The 19187-nt window shown below is 48.0% G+C and overlaps 1 protein-coding gene across 2 annotated transcripts in view; it reads right to left on the bottom strand.

Moving 5' to 3' along the window:
* Positions 1–3439: 3439 nt before the first annotated feature.
* The window catches only part of LOC137436490 (tyrosine-protein phosphatase non-receptor type 14-like), a 67506-nt gene continuing 51758 nt past the window's right edge, over positions 3440–19187 (bottom strand). Inside the window, exon 9 of one of the 2 annotated variants that reach the window (XM_068130338.2) lies at positions 3440–5154. In XM_068130338.2, the coding sequence (XP_067986439.2) occupies positions 5026–5154 (129 nt within the window). In that variant the 3' untranslated portion in view covers positions 3440–5025. The remainder of the gene's footprint in view (positions 5155–19187) is intronic. The other variant, XM_068130330.2, reaches the window with a different exon arrangement.

The raw sequence follows: 19187 nt of genomic DNA, 5'->3' as shown, positions 1-19187 counted from the left end.
CGAAGTTCACGTTTAGAATGTAGAAACCATCACGGCATGTCGTCATTCACTTGAACTCGATATCTCTTTTTTCATTCCAAACAATATAACTCCAATCACAAATTAATCACAAAATAAACTTTTAACAACATTGTTAATGTTTCCTTCATTGTAAAAACTACCAAGTCAACAGTCAAAAGGATTTTGAGCCGACAGGTGTTACGGCCTCGGCAAGGTCGATGGAGACAGCGATCTGTTGGCTTATACACCGCCCAAATAGCTATGTGGAATTCTCTCATGGAGAGATTAAACCCACGTTGTTTGAAGTTTGGCCGAGGTCATTATTTACTTTTAATGATGTTTATATACGAATCAAAAAGAAGATAATTGGTTTTGGGTCGTCCTTTCCGCATATCTCATGGGATTGTGAGTTGGAGAGACGACCGTGATGGTGGGAGGGGGTTGGCATTCTCATGGTTGGCACCCATGTCCTTCTAAAAGGTCTTTGTCTGAGGTCACCGAGTCCGATCGGTGCAGCCGTTTGTGCGGCACTCGGGAAAAATAACGTTATGCGGGAGTCCAAACCTGAAAATGCTGGAGGCCAAAACTGAAATTGGAAAAACAATATACCCTATTTTACTGCAGGAGATCCCAGGATTACCCACCCAAAATGTCGTTGCGATCGGTTCAGCCGTTTTTGCAGTACTTTCGAACAGACGGACGGACATTTGGTGAATTATAGTAAGATTGAAAACGAGTTGATTTAATTTAAATTATATATTTTGAACACGAGAATATGAATCGGAACTCGAACCTGCAGTTTAGCAGTACTTTGTCAAATTGTACGGAGTCTGGTCCGAGGCGCTCATGTGCACAGTGCGGTAAAGCAATTGCTTCAATCTGCCTGGCAGGCAAACAAAATTGAAAATCATTCCAACCAGGAAACTTAGTTTTTAGGGACATCATAATAGACACAAACAACAGGCAAGATGAACGAACGTAACCTGGTGAACTACAGACTTGGCATTTAATATGGAATATTTTTTTTGTGGGGGTGAACTTACTTTTCAAGATGTCTTAGAACCAAAAGTTCATTGGAATTATGTTGAAATTATTCTAGATTTTGTTAATGTGACCTTTAAAAGAAACAAAAACCACATTTGACATTTCGAAACAAATAAATTGATCCTTGAAAGTGATGTAAACTGATATCGAACTCAATTCATGGACAGTGCTGTGTTAAACTTCTGTACGTTTTCCAGAAGTATCTCTTTATTTTGCACATTAGCCAAATTTTTTTTAAACAAAAACAAAAGTTAAATTACGACTGGGATTACGGACAGTAAAATTACAGTTCAGTACTTCGTGTAACCCCCACGAGCATTCAGGAGAGCACGTACACGTTGAGGCATGCTGTTCACGAGATTTGCTAAGGTTTGGACAGGAATCGCTTGCCATGCAGTGACAATAGCCTGCTACAATTCACGCACAGAGGTCGGCTGCTGGTCCAAGTGGTCGATTTGACGGGTTAATTCTGCCCACAAGTTCTCTATCGGATTCATATCCGGGGACATGGCAGGCCACTCCATATGCTCTACACCACGGTCAGCAAGAAAGTGTTGGATCATGCAAGCACAATGCATTGTCAACTTGGAAGACAAAGTTTCCTCGAAAGGCTACACGAGCAAATGGAAGCAATGTTTCTTCCAGAATGGCCCTGTACTTGAACTGGTTCAGGTTTCCATTCAGAACAACCAGGTCAGTTTTGCCCCCTGCATGAAAAGCATCCCAAGCGGTCACCCCACCACCTCCAACTTGGACTCTTGGCACTATACAATCTTTGTTGTAGGCTTCATGCACTTGTCTGCACACTCGGATGCGGCCATCTTGACGATAGACCAGAAATCTAGACTTGTCACTGAAGATCACGTGATTCCAGTGTCCTGGCTGCCATTGACGGTGCTCTCTGGCCCACTGCAATCGGTGCTGGCGGTGTTGTCTGGTCAGGCGTGGCTTTCTCAGGGGACGCCTGGCACGATAGCCTGCTTGAACCAGTCGTTGGTTGACTAGCCTACTGGATACAGGCACATTTGTCAGTTGCTGCCACTCAGCCCTAAGCCGATTAGCTGACTTGGTACGGCCATTGCGGACTAACCGGTGCAGCTGGCGATCATCCCTCCTTGTGGTTCTGCGGGGACGTCCTGGCCTCGGTATTGGAGTAGGGACACCCATCTGAGCATTTCGTTTCAGGATCTTTGACACCTGACCTTGAGTGATGCCATACTGCTGAGCAATAGCACGCTGTTTCATGCCGTAATTTCGTAAAGCCACCACTCCATGAGAAACAGCATTGTCGAGTTGACAGACCATCTCCAGAGGAAGCGGTAATAACTTTTGGAGACGTGCAGCAGTTGTTTTCCACTAATACAGAACGCAACAACCCTTGTATATCCGACTGTGAAGCCAATCATCAAATGCACCTGTCCATACATTTTGCCATGCCACCTGTGATATAATCCTGTTGTTGACTTCTTGCTGTGACAGACAATCAGTGACATGGTTCTTTTCACAAATAAATCACCAAAGTGTAAAAGAAACACGCCAGATTGACATACTGAGTTAAGAAAGTAAACCCAAGTCAAGAAAAAAAAAATATTCCATATTAAATGCCAAGTCTGCATAATGGCACTCACTAGAGAGCATACATACTGTACCTCCGTCAGGTTGGCCCTATCTCCCAATGGTGAAGAATCACTTAAGAAAATATTCTAGACGGATCCGGATCTTCACCAAAATTGAATCGATTCTTCCTTGTCACACACACAACCTGTCCAACAAATTTCGTCCAAATCCATCCATAATTTCTTAACATATCCTGCTATGTATAGTTTTTGGCCTCATCTCCCAATGGTGAAGAATCATAAAAAATTAAATAATTCTCATATCCGAATCCATATTCAGATCTTCACCAAAATTGAATCATCCTTGTCAGACACCCAACCTATCCACCAGGTTTCGTCCAAATCCGTCCACAACTTTGTGAGATATTATCCTATCTATACACACACACACATCTTCAACGTCTACAATCGACAACACACACACAACTATGTATCGTTTTTGGCCCTATCTCTCAATGGTGAAGAATTACTTAAATTCTAGTAGCCGGATCCGAATCCGGATCTTCACCAAAATCTAATCATTTTGTCCTTTTCACAAACGCTACATCTCTGCCAAATTTTGTCCGAATCCGTCCGCAACTTTGTGAGATATTGTTCATGTCTTGTTATTTCACAGCACTGGGCACAGCAGCCTAGAGTGCATTCAGAAAGTATTCAGACCCCTTCACTTTTTTCACATTTTGTTATGTTGCAGCCTTATGCTGAAATCGTTTAAATTCATTTTTTCCCTCATCAATCTACATTCAATACCCCATAATGACAAAGAAAAAACGGGTTTTTAGAAAGTTTTGCAAATTTATTAAAAAGAAAAAACTGAAATATCACATTGACATAAGTATTCATACCCTTTGCTATGACACTTGAAATTTAGCTCAGGTGCCTCCCATTTCTCTTGATCATCTTTGAGATGTTTCTACACCTTGATTGGAGTCCACCTGTGGTAAATTCAATTGATTGGACATGATTTGGAAAGGCACACACCTGTCTATATAAATTATAAGGTCTCACAGCTGACAATGCATATCAGAGCAAAAACCAAGCCATGAGGTCGAAGGAACTGCCTGCAGAGCTCAGATACAGGATTGTGTCGAGGCACAGATCTGGGGAAGCCCACAAAAAAAAAAATCTCTGCTGCATTGAAGGTTCCCATGAGCACATTGGCCTCCATAATTCGTAAATGGAAGAAGTTTGGAACAACCAGGACTCTTCCTAGAGCTGGCCGCTTGGCCAAACTGAGCAATCGGGGGAGAAGGGCCTTGGTAAGAGAGGTGACCAAGAACCCGATGGTCACTCTGGCTGAGCTCCAGAGATCCTGTGTGGAGATGGGAGAAACTTCCAGAAGGACAACCATCACTGCAACACTCCACCGATCTGGGCTTTATGGCAGAGTGGCCAGACGGAAGCCAAACAGTTCAATCTTGGTTTCATCAGACCACAGAATCTTGTTTCTCACAGTCTGAGAGTCCTTTAGGTGCTTTTTTTTGCAAACTCCAAGCGGGCTTTCATTTGTCTTTCACTGAGCAGAGGCTTCACCATTGACTATGACCAACCAGGTGGAGGTAAGCTCTCTACTGAGTGGCGTTCTAGTTGACACAATGGAATTCTTGTATTTCATTTTATGACACAATGCAAGTTGACAGATTTTTCCTATTTTATTCTAAAAGGTATTCCATTTGACAAAAGTCATATCTTGAAGAGCCTCATTCTTCTCTTGGAGACAAAAAAGGCAACCAGCCATATTAGGATATTGGATAGGTGGAAACATGATCCTGAAAATGTTGTCATTGTTTCATTTTAAAGTTGATGATTTATCAACTGCAGTAATACACAAATCACATAATTTAATAACAAAACAAAATGTATTTTCCTCGAGAAATTGCAAAAACGTGCACCATAGTGTTTAGTAAAGGACATTCGATAAAAACAACTTATTTTGCTTTGATCAGTGTTATGTTTGGTAAGCGGAGGAGGAAATGTGCAGATGGAATGACGTTTGATGATGATGAAGGGATTTCAGAAGCAAACCCGGAAATGCATTTGTCCGAAGGGAAATAAAAGAAGGTTAAAGGTGGATGAAGAAGCTTCTTCTGACCTTGGCCATTTGTGGCCAGAAACAGGTGTCCAAAAGCATACCTAGAGGTATTTTCCATAAGCAATGTGCTTTAAATTGGAAAACAGCAAAAGTTTGTAAATGAAAGGCCAAGTGGTCTTTTTTTTTTTTAAGACTCCCTTTGTTGCTCAGAGTTAAATCACATTTAGTTGTGCTTGTGTTGCTGACAAAGTCGACTTGTAGGTCTTTTCTTTTTAAGCAACAGCTCTTCCCAAAAAGTCTCCAACAACAATGTCTCCTGTAAATACTTGGACGTCAGATGAGCCTGGAATTACTAAGGATGAGGATGAGTAACTTTAGGACGAACAGATACTGTTCATGCGTTTGCACCATCTCTCTGCGTTGTTCTCGTATCCGGGCGAGGATGTCTGCGACCTCTGCATCCTGAAACCAGCAATCGAGAAAGCAGGTTACGTTAGCAAACTACAGGTAAAACTCATTTTACAAATCAATGAAGTAGGTGATCAAATGGCTTTAGTGCAAGAATAAGATAAAATTAAGTGAATGTTGTGGTCATCACCGATTGGACACCGACATAAAGATGGTGTTTTAAAGGATTGATGTTCGTGTTTCAGGTGGGCATACTACGGTTGAAACCCTTAATTTGGGCAGGTAAAGCTGGAGGAGCGACAGCAAGTAGGTAGGTAATATTTTGGATCGAGAATGGCAATTGATCTTGCTTTGGTTTCACTGAATTTTACATGACGGAGAAAGATGAGTTGTCCAGTTACAGTGGAAGAAGAAGAAGTCTTCAATTTATAATCCCTCTTAAATACATACCGATTCAGAACTTTTTTTTTGTGGCTGCAGTTGTCAAGTGGAATGTTGAGAAACCAGTTCTGAGATCAAGGGTGTGTTCAGTTAGCAAGTTGCATGCAGAGTGCTCACCGGAAGCGTTAAGGAACAGCTGACTTGAAATATGCTAGTTTGCTGCTTCGTAACTGAACACACCCTTGATCTCAGAAACTGAACACACCCTTGATCTCAGAAACTGAACACACCCTTGATCTCAGAAACTGAACACACCCTTGATCTCAGAAACTGAACACACCCTTGATCTCAGAAACTGAACACACCCTTGATCTCAGAAACTGAACACACCCTTGATCTCAGAAACTGAACACACCCTTGATCTCAGAAACCGAACACACCCTTGATCTCAGAAACTGAACACACCCTTGATCTCAGAAACTGAACACACCCTTGGCCTTTTACAGAAAGAAACTAAAGGGGCACTCGGTAGAGGGCATGCATACCTCCGCCATGCTGAACAGTCTATGTTTTGTATCCCACTGATAGGCTGGACCTGAACAAAACAATATCTTTAAAGTAAAAAAAACATTTTTTAAAAATTAAATTAAAATTAACACATTTTTAAATTTACCTTAACTTATAATTAATTCAACCAATTTTAATTTTTTATTATTAACCAATTAATTTGCAAAATGCAAAAATTAAAAACCAATTAATTAATAAATAGATTAACTAAATTGAAAACTTTAAATTAAACAACTTATAAAATTTGGATCTTCACCAAAATATAATCGATTTGTCCTCGTCACACACCCACCCTCCCACCAAATTTAGTCCGAATCTGTATACAAGTTTTTGAGATATCCTGTTGACAGACAGACAGGGGTGAAAACACAAACTCCATCCACCTTTGGTGGCAGAGGTAATAAATTCACTTGAGGAAGAACACAACACATGATAACACTCGACTTGGAGTTTAACCATGCAAGGACATCATAACACACCACCTAGGGTATAATATACCCTATTGCAATTTTCTGAGATTGGCTGCTTTGGAAAGAATATGAAACTAATATTTAAGGCAATTATGACAATTTGAGGCATACGCTACAAAGTTCCGGAGCATATCACGACTAATCGAGAAACCTGTCTCGGCTCGACCCATTCCTGGACAGATCACCACTTTGACTCAGGATACTCGACCGAAGGTGGCAAGAATTTGTAATTTGTTCAGGGTGGCAGCAATAACTCGCTGTCTTCGCTAAAGGTATTGTGAGATCTTTAAACAACAATAATTTGTGATGACAGACTGGTCCTCGAACTGCCCATAAATCACACACATGTATGCCTCATCCTACAGTAGAGTTGTGCCAAGAATTTGAACGTTGACGAGATAGCTCAGAGGTGAGTGTGCACATGTCTAGGTTATCCCGTCAGTTGTATTTAAGACAATACAAAGCGCCAAAGCATTTTTGGCACAAGCTACCTTATTGTTCGTCTGGCCCCTAAGGGGATGCGAGACCATTGCAACGTGTGTGTGTGTGTGTGTGTGTGTGTGTTAGCTCTACTATGAGCATTACACCATGTGTAAAGACGTGGACACGTCCATATTTTGCCTTTAGAATGGTTCTCTGAAACCGCTCGTCCGATCGATGCAAAACATTAAACATAGGAGGGAGTCCCCATGGAGAATATTTTATTACTAACTCTGATATAATAGGTCACATGCATTAACTAGGATTAAAGGAAACACTTTGGACATCATTTTCCCTGAAACAACTCAGCAAAAAAAAGAAATTGAAACTTGGCATACGTCATTAACTCCCCATGGGGTATATACAGTAATAACGATGACGTCGGCGAAGTGGTATTCCAACCACAGATGGCTGAATTTAAATATTTATCCGCAAAATCTGAACCTTCGTATATGTGATCTATGACCCGATGTGAGTGAATAATTAAATTTAAGACATTCATAACCCATGCCAAGAAACTGACATAACAGGGGCATGGATGATACAGGTATACAAGCTATAATAGCAGTGGCCCATAACAATAGCGTGTTCAGTTAATGATGGTATTTTTGTTCAGAATGAACGTGCAGGTGAGACCATGCACTTTACGTGTGCCATTCTAGTTTTTGTTTTGTCATTTCTGCCTTTTAGAATGCATTCCATTCAGACTTGTGCAAAATAGCTAGAACACACGAGGTTGCTGACTTAGCAAGATCATTGCCTGGAGTAACAAACCAAAAAGTGAAAAGATGGAGGTGGAGTTTTTCAGTGTTGGGGGGGAGGGGATGGAGGTGGGGGAGGGGTTAATTTGGCCTGTTAATGTACCCAATCTGAACACTGGTGTATGATGAAATGAACCGTAACGTATATTGTGTGTGCCAGATAAGGATAGTTACCTAAAATGCCCCGCAAAGCTTCTAAAATAAGCCGAAAATACTTGGAAAACGAACTGATAGAAGCAGTGTGCCCCTGTACAACAAAAGATTTGGAGAGGTTTCTGATCAACTCGCCGAAAAAGTTGATATCTTGCAGCCTGTACTGCAAACATTCCCGACGATGTGGTCCTGTGCAAGGCCTGTGGATGAGTTGCGCACAGTGCGTTCCACCCGATCATCCCAGTCAGCGAGTGGACTTTGAACCTTGCAGGATTACCTCATGTGAACATGGCAGGCTTGTCGATTTATTTAATGGACGTCTTCAATTGTAATGTCGATGCCATCATTACCAACATTCAGGCAGAATCAGAGAGAGACATTGACAATAGAGACCTTATCTGCTCTAGTTGCTTCTTAACACCAACGAAAAGGCCATATCTGAGGTTGTCAATGCACAGGGTAAGTTGAAAATGATATTTACTATTAATCATGTTTGGGAGGAGGGGGCTCACTCCTTCAACCTCCAATACTATATATATATATAATATATATAATATATATATAGTATATATATATCTATATATATCTATATATATCTATATATATCGATATATATCTATATATATCGATATACAGTCATCCCTCGCTATATCGCGGTTCACTTTTCGCAGCTTCGGTACATCGCGGGTTTTTTTCGCTAGTATATGTAAAATTATATCGCGGATTTTTCGCTATATCGCGGGATTTTGCGGTATAAATGTATTTTTATATACTATTATTTTAAATATTTTTGTGGTAAAATAAGCATTTTCTAGCCTAAAAAATTAAAAAACGTAAAAAAATAAGAAAAATACAGTATTTAAAACATATTACAAGAAATAAAATACTGAGGGAGCTGCGCTCCAACGCGAGTCGAAAGAAGTGACGCGACCAAAGACGGAATTCGTCCGAGTTGCTTTATTAAAACAAAACAGCTCAGGTATTCTGACAAGCCCGTTTATCGGGCAGCAATATATATACACATTTATGTCGGGAAGTTTGCCCGGCAAAAGCTATACCGGGCATGCCCGGGTGTCAAGGGCGAGCCTTGGAAAGGCGAGTCTGGACCTGCCCGGGCGTGTTTGGCTGCGGCCTGGCAAGTCGAGGCTGGGCGTGCCCGGGCACTCTGGACGAGCACTGGAAAGGCGATAGCGGGCATGCCCGGACGCTCTGGGCGAGCCCTGGAAAGGCGATAGCGGGCATGACCGGACGCTCTGGGCGAGCCCTGAAAAGGCGATAGCGGGCATGCCCGGACGCTCTGGGCGAGCCCTGGAAAGGCGAGAGCGGGCATGCCCGGGAAAGACGAGACCGGGCGTGCCCGGGAGGTTCGGGCGTGCCCGGGAACAGTGAGTCCGGGCATGCCCGGGAGAGGCGCGTCTGGCCGTGTTCTGGCCGGTGCAATGCGATTGTGTGCATCCAGCGGTAACCGCTACACACGCCCCTCCAGAATCGACCTGCACCGGCAGGGTCAATTTAAGGGGGGTCCGGATGACCCGGCCGAAGCGACCCCTGGAGGGTCGTGGGGAGGGGTCCGACGTGGTGGTGGGTGGTCGAGCGGGGGGAACTGTGGACGGGGGGCGGCCTCGCCGCGGAGGAAGGGCCAACCGTGGTGGTCGGTCGACGTCCATGTGCGCCGGTTTGAGGCGGTCCACAGAAATCCGGTCCGGCCGGCTGCCGAAGTCGACGATGAAAGACTTGTCGCCCCGTCTCAGGACCCGGAAGGGCCCGTCGTACGGCGGCCGGAGCGGCCCCCGGTGCGCGTCATGACGCACAAAGACGTACTCCGCTGTGCGAAGCGCCGGGGGGACGTAGGACTGGGGGCCACCGTGGCAGGACGTCGGCACGGGGGCAAATCGTCGGGCGGCCTCCTGGAGGTCCGAGCGCTGGCGAGCGGCGGACCAGGGACTGGTAGCGTCGGGCACGAATTCGCCCGGGACGCGGAGCGGCTGGCCGTAGACGAGCTCGGCGGTGGACGCCTGGAGGTCTTCCTTGGGGGCCGTGCGAAGGCCCAAAAGGACCCACGGCAGCCGGTCGGCCCAACCATCGTCCTGAAGGCTGGCCATGAGTGCGGCCTTCATGGAGCGGTGAAACCGCTCGCACAACCCGTTGGCTTGGGGGTGGTAGGCCGTGGTGCGGTGCAGCGTGACCCCCAACGAACGGGCGACCGCGCCCCAAAGCTCAGACGTGAACTGTGGGCCGCGGTCGGACGAGATGTCCGCTGGTGCGCCGAAGCACGCGACCCAGGTGGCGATGAACGCCTGCGCCACGTCGGCGGTGGTGGTGGAGGCGAGGGGCACGGCCTCCGGCCACCTGGTGGTCCTGTCCACCATGGTGAGCAGGTGGGTGAACCCCCGCGAGGGGGGCAGGGGACCCACCAGGTCCACGTGGACGTGGTCGAAACGCCGTTCAGGCATGGCGAAAGGTGCCAGCGGGGCCTGGGTGTGGCGGTGGACCTTGACCCGCTGGCAGGCCGTGCAGGCGTTGGCCCAGTCGCGGATGTTTCGTCGAAGGCCGTGCCAGACGAAACGCGCCGACACCATCTTCTGAGAAGCTTTCCGGCCCGGGTGAGAAAGGCCGTGGATGGAGGCGAAGATGCGGCGCTGCCAGGAAATGGGCACGATGGGGCGAGGCTGTCCCTGGGAGACGTCGCAGAGCAGGACGGTGCCCGCGAAGGGAATGTCGGCCAGGCGGAGGCCCGTGTTCGCCGCACGGAGTGCCTGCACCGAGGCATCGGTGGTCTGGTCGGCCGCCATGAGCGCGAAGTCCACGCCGAGGTGGACCGCGTTCGCGCTGGCCCGAGAAAGACAGTCGGCCACGGCGTTGTCTTTGCCGGCGACGTGCCGGATGTCCGTGGTGAACTCCGACACGGCGGAGAGGTGGCGCTGCTGGCGGGCCGACCACGGCTCCGTGACCTTAGCCATTGCGTAGACCAACGGCTTGTGGTCGACGAAAGCCGTGAACGGGCGGCCCTCCAGGAGGTGTCGGAAATGGCGAACGGCCAGGAATAGCCCGAGCAGCTCGCGGTCGAACGTGCTGTAGTTTAACTCGTTCGGCCGGAGTTGCCGGCTGAAAAAAGCGAGTGGCTGCCAAACCCCGTCCACCCATTGCTCATGGACGGCGCCCACCGCGTAGTTGGAGGCGTCCGTAGTGAGGGCGATGGGCGCGTTGAGCACCGGGTGAGCCAGCAGCGTTGCGTCGGCGAGGGCCCATTTGGCGCTGGCGAAGGCCGCGTCCATGGCCGCGGACCAAACAATGTCATGATTGGCCGGCTTGCCCCGGAGGGCCTCGTAAAGGGGCCGCATGAGCTGAGCAGCGCGGGGCACGAATCGGTGATAAAAATTCACCATGCCGAGGAACTCTTGGAGGGCCTTGATGGAACGGGGACGCGGGAACGTGGTGATGGCCTCGACCTTGGTCGGCAGCGGCACGGCCCCGGTCTTGGTGATGCGGTGGCCCAAAAAGTCAACGGTCGTCGCGCCGAAGTGGCATTTGACCGGGTTGACAATTAAGCCGTGCTCGCTGAGGCGACCGAACAGTGTTCGGAGGTGGAGGAGGTGCTCGGCGCGGGATGTGCTGGCGACGAGGATATCGTCCAGATAGACGAAAAGAAACGGCAGGTCGCGCAGCATGCCGTCCATCAAGCGCTGGAACGCCTGGGCCGCGTTCTTGAGGCCAAACGGCATCCGCAAAAATTCGAACAGGCCGAACGGCGTGATGACGGCCGTCTTCGGGACGTCGGCCGCCCGGACAGGTACCTGGTGGTAGCCCCGTATCAGGTCAATTTTCGAAAAGATGACCCGTCCCGCCAAACGGGCGGAAAAGTCCTGAATATGCTGGATCGGGTTCCTGTCGGGGGTGGTAGCGTCGTTGAGACGGCGGTAGTCGCCACACGGGCGCCATCCACCCCCCGGCTTTGGCACGATGTGCAGTGGCAAGGCCCACGCGCTATCGGAGCGCCGCACGATGCCGAGGTGCTCCAACGCGTCGAACTCGGCCTTCGCCACGGCGAGCTTGGCCGGGTCGAAGCGGCGGGCCCTGGCGTAGACCGGCGGGCCCGTAGTGGGTATGTGGTGCTCGATCCCGTGCCGCACCGCGATGGCCGAAAACGTCGGCCGCGTGAGGGCCGGGAATTCCGCGAGCAGGCGAGCGAACTCGTTCGCTGCCGGGAGGGCGCACGCCAGTTCGGTCGGCGCGGAGCTGCTCATCGTGCACGCCAGGGAGCTGAAGGTCTCGGCGTTGACAAGGCGACGACGTTTGACGTCGACCAGCAGCCCGTGCGCGCAGAGGAAGTCGGCGCCCAGCAAAGCCATGGGGATGCAGGCGGTCACAAAAGTCCATTGAAAACGCTGGCTGCCGAAGCAGAGGGTGACGACGCGTGGGCCGAAAGTGCGTATGGCCGAGCCATTAGCAGCGACCAAAGAGGGGCCGCAAACGGCGTCCCGCCTGTCCTGCTCGGAGGCGGGTATGACGCTCAGTTGGGCGCCGGTGTCACACAGGAAACGCCGCCCAGACGCTTTGTCCCGAATAAACAGCAAGTTGCCCGAGTGGCCGGCGCTCATGGCTGGGAATGAACGCCGGCCCGGCCGTTTCCCGACCTGCCGAAAGTGCACGGGGGCCGGCACGTCCGAGCCTTGTGTCCGAACCTGGCGTGGTAATAACACCACGCCCGGTCAGGTGGAGGCCCCGGCCGTCGTGTCGGAAGCGGGCGTGGCGGCCGCCAGTTGCACCGGCAGTTCGGCCTCCAACCGCGCAGGGCGCTCGGGCGTCGTGGGCGTCGCCTCGGACGGCGGCGGGCTCCAGGTAACCGCGCCGATGTGCTGGCCCGCCGAGGAGATCTTATCGACTTCCCTGGCGAGGGCGCGGGAATCTGTGATCAACGTGCCAGCCAGGGCGAGGCGTACCGGGTGAGGCAGCTGGCGAAGGAACAGCTCGCGGAACAGAAAATCCGGAGAGTGCTCACCGAGCAACGAGAGCATATAGTCCATGCGCTCGGACGGGCGCGTGTCGCCGAGCTCGGGCAGGAGGAGTGTCTTCAGCGCGTCGTATTTGTCAGCAGCCGGCGGGTGCTCGAGGAGGCTCAAGGCGCGGGCCGCGGTGGCGGAACCGAGCGCCGCCACAACATGGTGGAAGCGGGTGTCATCCGCGGTGATGCCTCGCAGGGTGAACTGAGAGTCCGCCTGGGTGAACCAAACAGCCGCGTGAGCCTCCCAGAAGGTAGGCAGTTTAAGACTCACTGCCGTGTCCATGTCGGTAGGTCACCAGTGAGGGAGCTGCGCTCCAACGCGAGTCGAAAGAAGTGACGCGACCAAAGACGGAATTCGTCCGAGTTGCTTTATTAAAACAAAACAGCTCAGGTATTCTGACAAGCCCGTTTATCGGGCAGCAATATATATACACATTTATGTCGGGAAGTTTGCCCGGCAAAAGCTATACCGGGCATGCCCGGGTGTCAAGGGCGAGCCTTGGAAAGGCGAGTCTGGACCTGCCCGGGCGTGTTTGGCTGCGGCCTGGCAAGTCGAGGCTGGGCGTGCCCGGGCACTCTGGACGAGCACTGGAAAGGCGATAGCGGGCATGCCCGGACGCTCTGGGCGAGCCCTGGAAAGGCGATAGCGGGCATGCTCGGACGCTCTGGGCGAGCCCTGAAAAGGCGATAGCGGGCATGCCCGGACGCTCTGGGCGAGCCCTGGAAAGGCGAGAGCGGGCATGCCCGGGAAAGACGAGACCGGGCGTGCCCGGGAGGTTCGGGCGTGCCCGGGAACAGTGAGTCCGGGCATGCCCGGGAGAGGCGCGTCTGGCCGTGTTCTGGCCGGTGCAAGGCGTTTGTGTGCATCCAGCGGTAACCGCTACAATACTGTACATAGTGTACAGTAGAAGAGTAGACAAAGAGACAAAGAGTCGTGCGTATGGAAAACGCAGATGCGGCAGCTTCCACTTGCGCTAGTTACCCACGTAATGGGTAACTGTAATGCTCTTTCTGGCTGTGCAGTACATTCATCATCGTCATCACCTTCATCGTCATCAGTACTGCACAGCTAATTCATCATCATCTTCATCACGCAAGTTGTAGTATTGAAGAGCCGGGGCTCTTGCTTGATACGGACGAAATGACGGGCAAGACACAAACTCGTCCGAGAAGATATTTATTCTCAAAACCAACTCGGGAACACTGAAAAGCCCGTTTATCGGGCTGCATTATAAAGCACAACCAGAAACCGAAAGCCACGCCTCTCAAGCGTGGCGTGCTTGGTGGTCACGTGATCAACAGGTGTAGCTGATTATACCCGCACGCGCGGCACGCTTTGGTGGTCACGTGACCAGCCACTCTGGTGCCGGGGATCCCCGCCGGTGACGTCACCGGCTGGAGCAAGGAGATTCTGATGCTGGTCTTGCTTGGGGAACCCATGGGTCGCTACAGTATCTTCAATGGTGAGTATCCATTAGAATTTTATATGTTGTTAAAATTACGTATGTTTAAGAGTGTAAAAAGTGTTTAAGAGTATAGGAAGTGTTTATAAGAGTATGGGAAAGGTTAATAAGAGTGTGGGGAGGGTCATAAAGCTTTAAAATATATATAAATAATAAAATAAAAATATGGTCGCTACTTCGCGGATTTTCGTCTATCGCGGGGGGTTCTGGAACGTAACCCCCATGATAAACGAGGGATCACTGTATATCTATATATATCGATATATATATCGATATATATATATATATATATATATATATATCGATATATATATATATCGATATATATCGATATATATATATATCGATATATATCGATATATATATATATATATATATATATATCGATATATATATATATATATATATATATATATATATATATATATATATATATATATATATATACTATATATATGTATGTATATATATACACACACACACACACTCCTTCAACCATCTAAATTTGTAACACAAACAATTCAACAAACTTGTATAGGTCTATATTTTTGCTTTGAATCTTAAACCCCATAGCCTGGAGTTCCACACATATAAATTAATCCTCAAAAGTATGTACAAATCATGACATCATGTCCTGACACGATGGTTCACAGGTATCTCTACACTTACTTTTGAGCTGTCTCATCCGGGTTTCATTCTTCACCCGATTTTAAACTATCGGAATGCTGCCTCGCGGGCAAGGTATTGGATAACTTGGCAAACAGTCCCTTGGATGAACGTTAAGCCAGCTGAACAGTCTGCTATCATTAGTTGATGGATGTTACACATCACACTGTTTCTCTTGACAAATTGGCGAGTTATCGTACTTTGAAGAAATTCCAAATTCCTGGTCAAATGAGCTACATTTGAATCTCAGACATGGTCAGCTAGTTTTTGAAAGATGGGTCAAAACAAACTTCCTAATTCACCCCACAAGATGGATGAGCAGTTGGACAGTGACTCATGGCAGTTAAAAATTAAGTCTCAAGTTACATTTTTTGTCAATTTCATAATGCCCACTCGAGAGTTCAAAATATGTGATATGGTCCATTTTTATTTTCCCAACAAACATAACGTAAGGAAACCATGGAGTGAAGGCAGGTAGACATCCTTCCATCTCGAGAGACCACTACTGGTTGGGAGCCATAGGAGTGCAGCACTTACGACTGTGGATAGAGAGACCCACCCTGGAGTGGTTGTCTCGATGACACTGCGAGCAAATGAAGGAGGAGTTGGAAGTTAGCAGCATCTTCCTGTGCCTGCGGCTCTTTTTGTGTTCTTCTCGCCTTTCCTTTACGATCTTCCTTGGTTCCTTTACGGACCAAGTGTTTCACACTTCCCTGTCCATTGCTTTGTGCTCCAATTCTCAAAGGGTAATGGAGCACACTCTTCGGTTCCTCTTGCACACATTTTTGAACCGAAGGTTTGGACCAACAACCTGCTGCTTTTATTCCCTCAGCTCTCCATGTAGCTGAGTTTTGTGGAGCTGCCCGTCTTCCATGTGACACACATGGCCAAGTTACCACAGCTGCTTGGTTTTCAATCCAGATGGTTTGGAATCCAGCATTTCTCAGTACCGCTGTGTTGTGTACTTTGTCCTTCCACGAAATGTCTGGAATTACAACGAAGGAAGTGGAGGTGAAAGTGGTCTCCACTTCCTTGGTTGAAGGAAGTGGAGGTCTCTCTTGGTTTGAGTAAGTGGGCCAAGGCTCACTGCAGCAATAGAGGAGGATGATAAGAACACATGGCAGGTAGACTTGCACTTTTGTGTTAATGGTGAGCTTAGCATTTCTCCATACCCTCCTGGTTAACATTCCAATGGTGGTTGATGCTTTTTCAATGGCAATGTTAAGCTCTGCTTCAAGTGACGGGGTGTCTGTCACTGTTGACCCCAGATAGAACTTAGCAGTGGCCTCTAGCTTTTGATTGCCAATGGAGATGACCGGAGGAGCTGTCATGCCTTGGCCTATCACAGTTTTATTCAGGTTGAGGGTTTATTCTAATGCATCACAGGCTTGTGAGAAGTGATCACTGAGGTATTGAAGCTGATGCTCTGTGTGGGCAAACTAATGCCACATTGTCAGCAAGCAGGAAAATTTTGATGAAGACATCTCCTACCTTGCTTCTTGCTCGGAGATGGGCCAAGTTGAAAAGGCCACCTTCTGACCTTGTATTCTGGTGCACGCTATCGGTTGTATTCCCAAAGACCTACCTCGTGAGCAGGGCGAAGATGCCAAAGCATTGGGACAAGGACACACCTCTCCCTGCAGATCTCAAAGGCTTCTGATGTGGACCCGTTCACTGAACTGTGCCTTTCAGTTTGTGATGGAATGAATTCATTAGAGTCAGCAGCATTGGAGGGAAGCCTATTTTTAAAGACACTTTGAGTCCTTCTACTGACCAGATTGAATGTCTTGGTAAAGTCGATAAAGGCAATGTACAGTGGCTGTTGGTGCTCTCCACTTTTTTCCTGGAGTTGTTTTAGCAAAAATATAATGGCTTTGGTGGACCTGTTGGAATGGAAACTGCATTGCTCTTCTGGATATATTCAGTTGGCAAGAGCCTGAATTGTCTGGAGAATTACCCATGCAAATATTTTCCCAACAGTGCATAACAGATGCCACGATAGTTATTGCAATCAGCATGATCACCCTTGTTCTTGTATATGGTGATGGTGTTGTTGTCATGAATATCTTAAGAGACAGCACCCCGTTTCCAGCACTGCAGGGGTAGGTGGTAAAGTAGTTGTGCTGGGGTCCCATTTCCACACTTAAGGATTTCAGCAGCAGTGCCATCTTTCCCTGGCACCGTGCCACTTGCTAGGCTGTTGATGGCTTTGCCGAGCTCTTCCAAGATGGATTTATTCTCCAGCTCTCCCATGGTGGCCAGTGTACACAGGGCATATAGTGCTTCTTCTGAGACATGATTTTTCTTTTGAATACAGCACCAGGTAATGTTCCACCCATCGATGCAGCTGCTGATTCTTGTCAGCTATGAGGGCTCTAGTCCTGAATTTTAATGGAGGAGTCTTCTTGGTGGTAGGTCCAATTGCCTTTTTAATGCCCTCATACATTGGTTTGATGTTTCCCATGCCCTGTCTCAGAAATCTCTGGAGTCATGTCTGGCCGTTTGCTGTGCGAAGGCCCTCCAATACTTTTCACGTTGGTTGAGATTTGTATCTGTGGAGTGCTGTTTTCTTAACTTCTAAAATTGACTCGTCTCTGTGGCATGTGAGTCAAACCAGTCATTAATTGCTGTCAATTTTCTGCAGAAAGTTAAGATGGCCGAGTCATAAACAGCCGTCCGCAAATGGTTCCAGGTTTCAGCAGAGTTTTGAGAAAAATTCCTCTCCCTCACCAAGCTCTATTCCGAGAATCGCTACAATTTCCTGACACCTGGCATTGTTGATGGTCATGCTGACATAGACTCTGCTACGGACAATTGACTCTTCATTCTTGGGTTGGAATTTGACTCTGATACAGACCAATGAATGGTCCTGTTGTTGTTTTATGGTCTGTATCGCAGTCGATGTTGTGATACGAACGTGCGAGGAGGAAGCAATTGAGATCACTCCTCTGCATTACGATTAAGTCGAGTTGATTCCAATGGCGACATCTGGGATGTCTCCAGGAGACCTTATTACATTGTGTGGTTATGAAATACAAGTTGGCCGTAATACAGAGCCCATGTGATGTTCACAGTTCAAGAAGCCTTTGGTCATTCCCATTCATTTTGCCGACTCCATGAGGTCCAAGGCACTGATCACTGTTACAAAGCCTTCTATGGACATGGGTCACGGTGAGGCAAGTCTTTCATACATTGCAATGGAAGGATGTGTTTTGTACAGTCATGAGTTTTTGTTGGTAAACCCAACCCCATGCTTTCGGGATTCCTCTGCATTTATTCCAAACCAAACTGAGTAATGTTGTTCCCATAGAGGCATTGTGTTTTTTAAATTGTAAAAAGGCTAGTCTCTGACAGTGAGGCTAGTCTCTGACAGTGCGACAATATTTATGTTTAATCTGACAAGTTCTTTGTCAATGACCAGGTTTCTGGCCTTTGTTGATTGCCTGTAGATCATCAGTCAAACCTGGGCACATGGTTCTGACGTTCTAACATGCTATCTTCCAAATCGCTCGTTTATTTTTATTGCTCGGTACAAAGTTTATAGTCTGCTTGTCAGGATTAACCCTTAAAGCTCCACACAGTCATTGAAGCAGGAAAACTATAATGTGTCAGCACTTAACTGGCTCGGGGCTGCCCAGTTTAAGGTGAGTGGCAGCTAATCAGTGGAACCTGAAAGATCCCACTGTTAGCCAACCTGTAGTGCCGCCACTTCTATGCTAAGTGAAAGAGGCTTTTGACTTGCAAGTGCTGTCTCCCTTGTTGAAGTCCTGGCCGCGAGTCCAGGCTGAAGTGTCCTCTCCAGTTCACAAAGCCTGAGCTAAAATAATGGGGATACTAAGTACTAGGTCAATCATTAGTACCCCCCTCTCTGTCTATTCCAAAGGAAAAAAAACAAAGCCAATACATTTTGGACTGGTTCCACTGCAGAAGCTGTAAAAACAAAGCAGGTCATCCATTTGTCTGGCTATTGGGGCTTCACCCCTAGGCAGATTGTTGTCCAAGGCTAACGGGCTCTGGCTCGGTGTTTTCCAGCAATAAAACAGGTTTTTATAGGATTTCCCCACAGGTGTTCAATTGGCCAACAAGCCATTGCCCAATTCCCAACCTAAAGGACCAGGAACTAGATTTTGTCTGGCCTCTCCCT

Source organism: Myxine glutinosa, chromosome 1 (genome assembly GCF_964187855.1).
Source record: "Myxine glutinosa chromosome 1, kmMyxGlut1.1, whole genome shotgun sequence".
Classification (NCBI taxonomy): domain Eukaryota; kingdom Metazoa; phylum Chordata; class Myxini; order Myxiniformes; family Myxinidae; genus Myxine; species Myxine glutinosa.
This window is presented reverse-complemented; position numbering and strand designations above follow the sequence as displayed.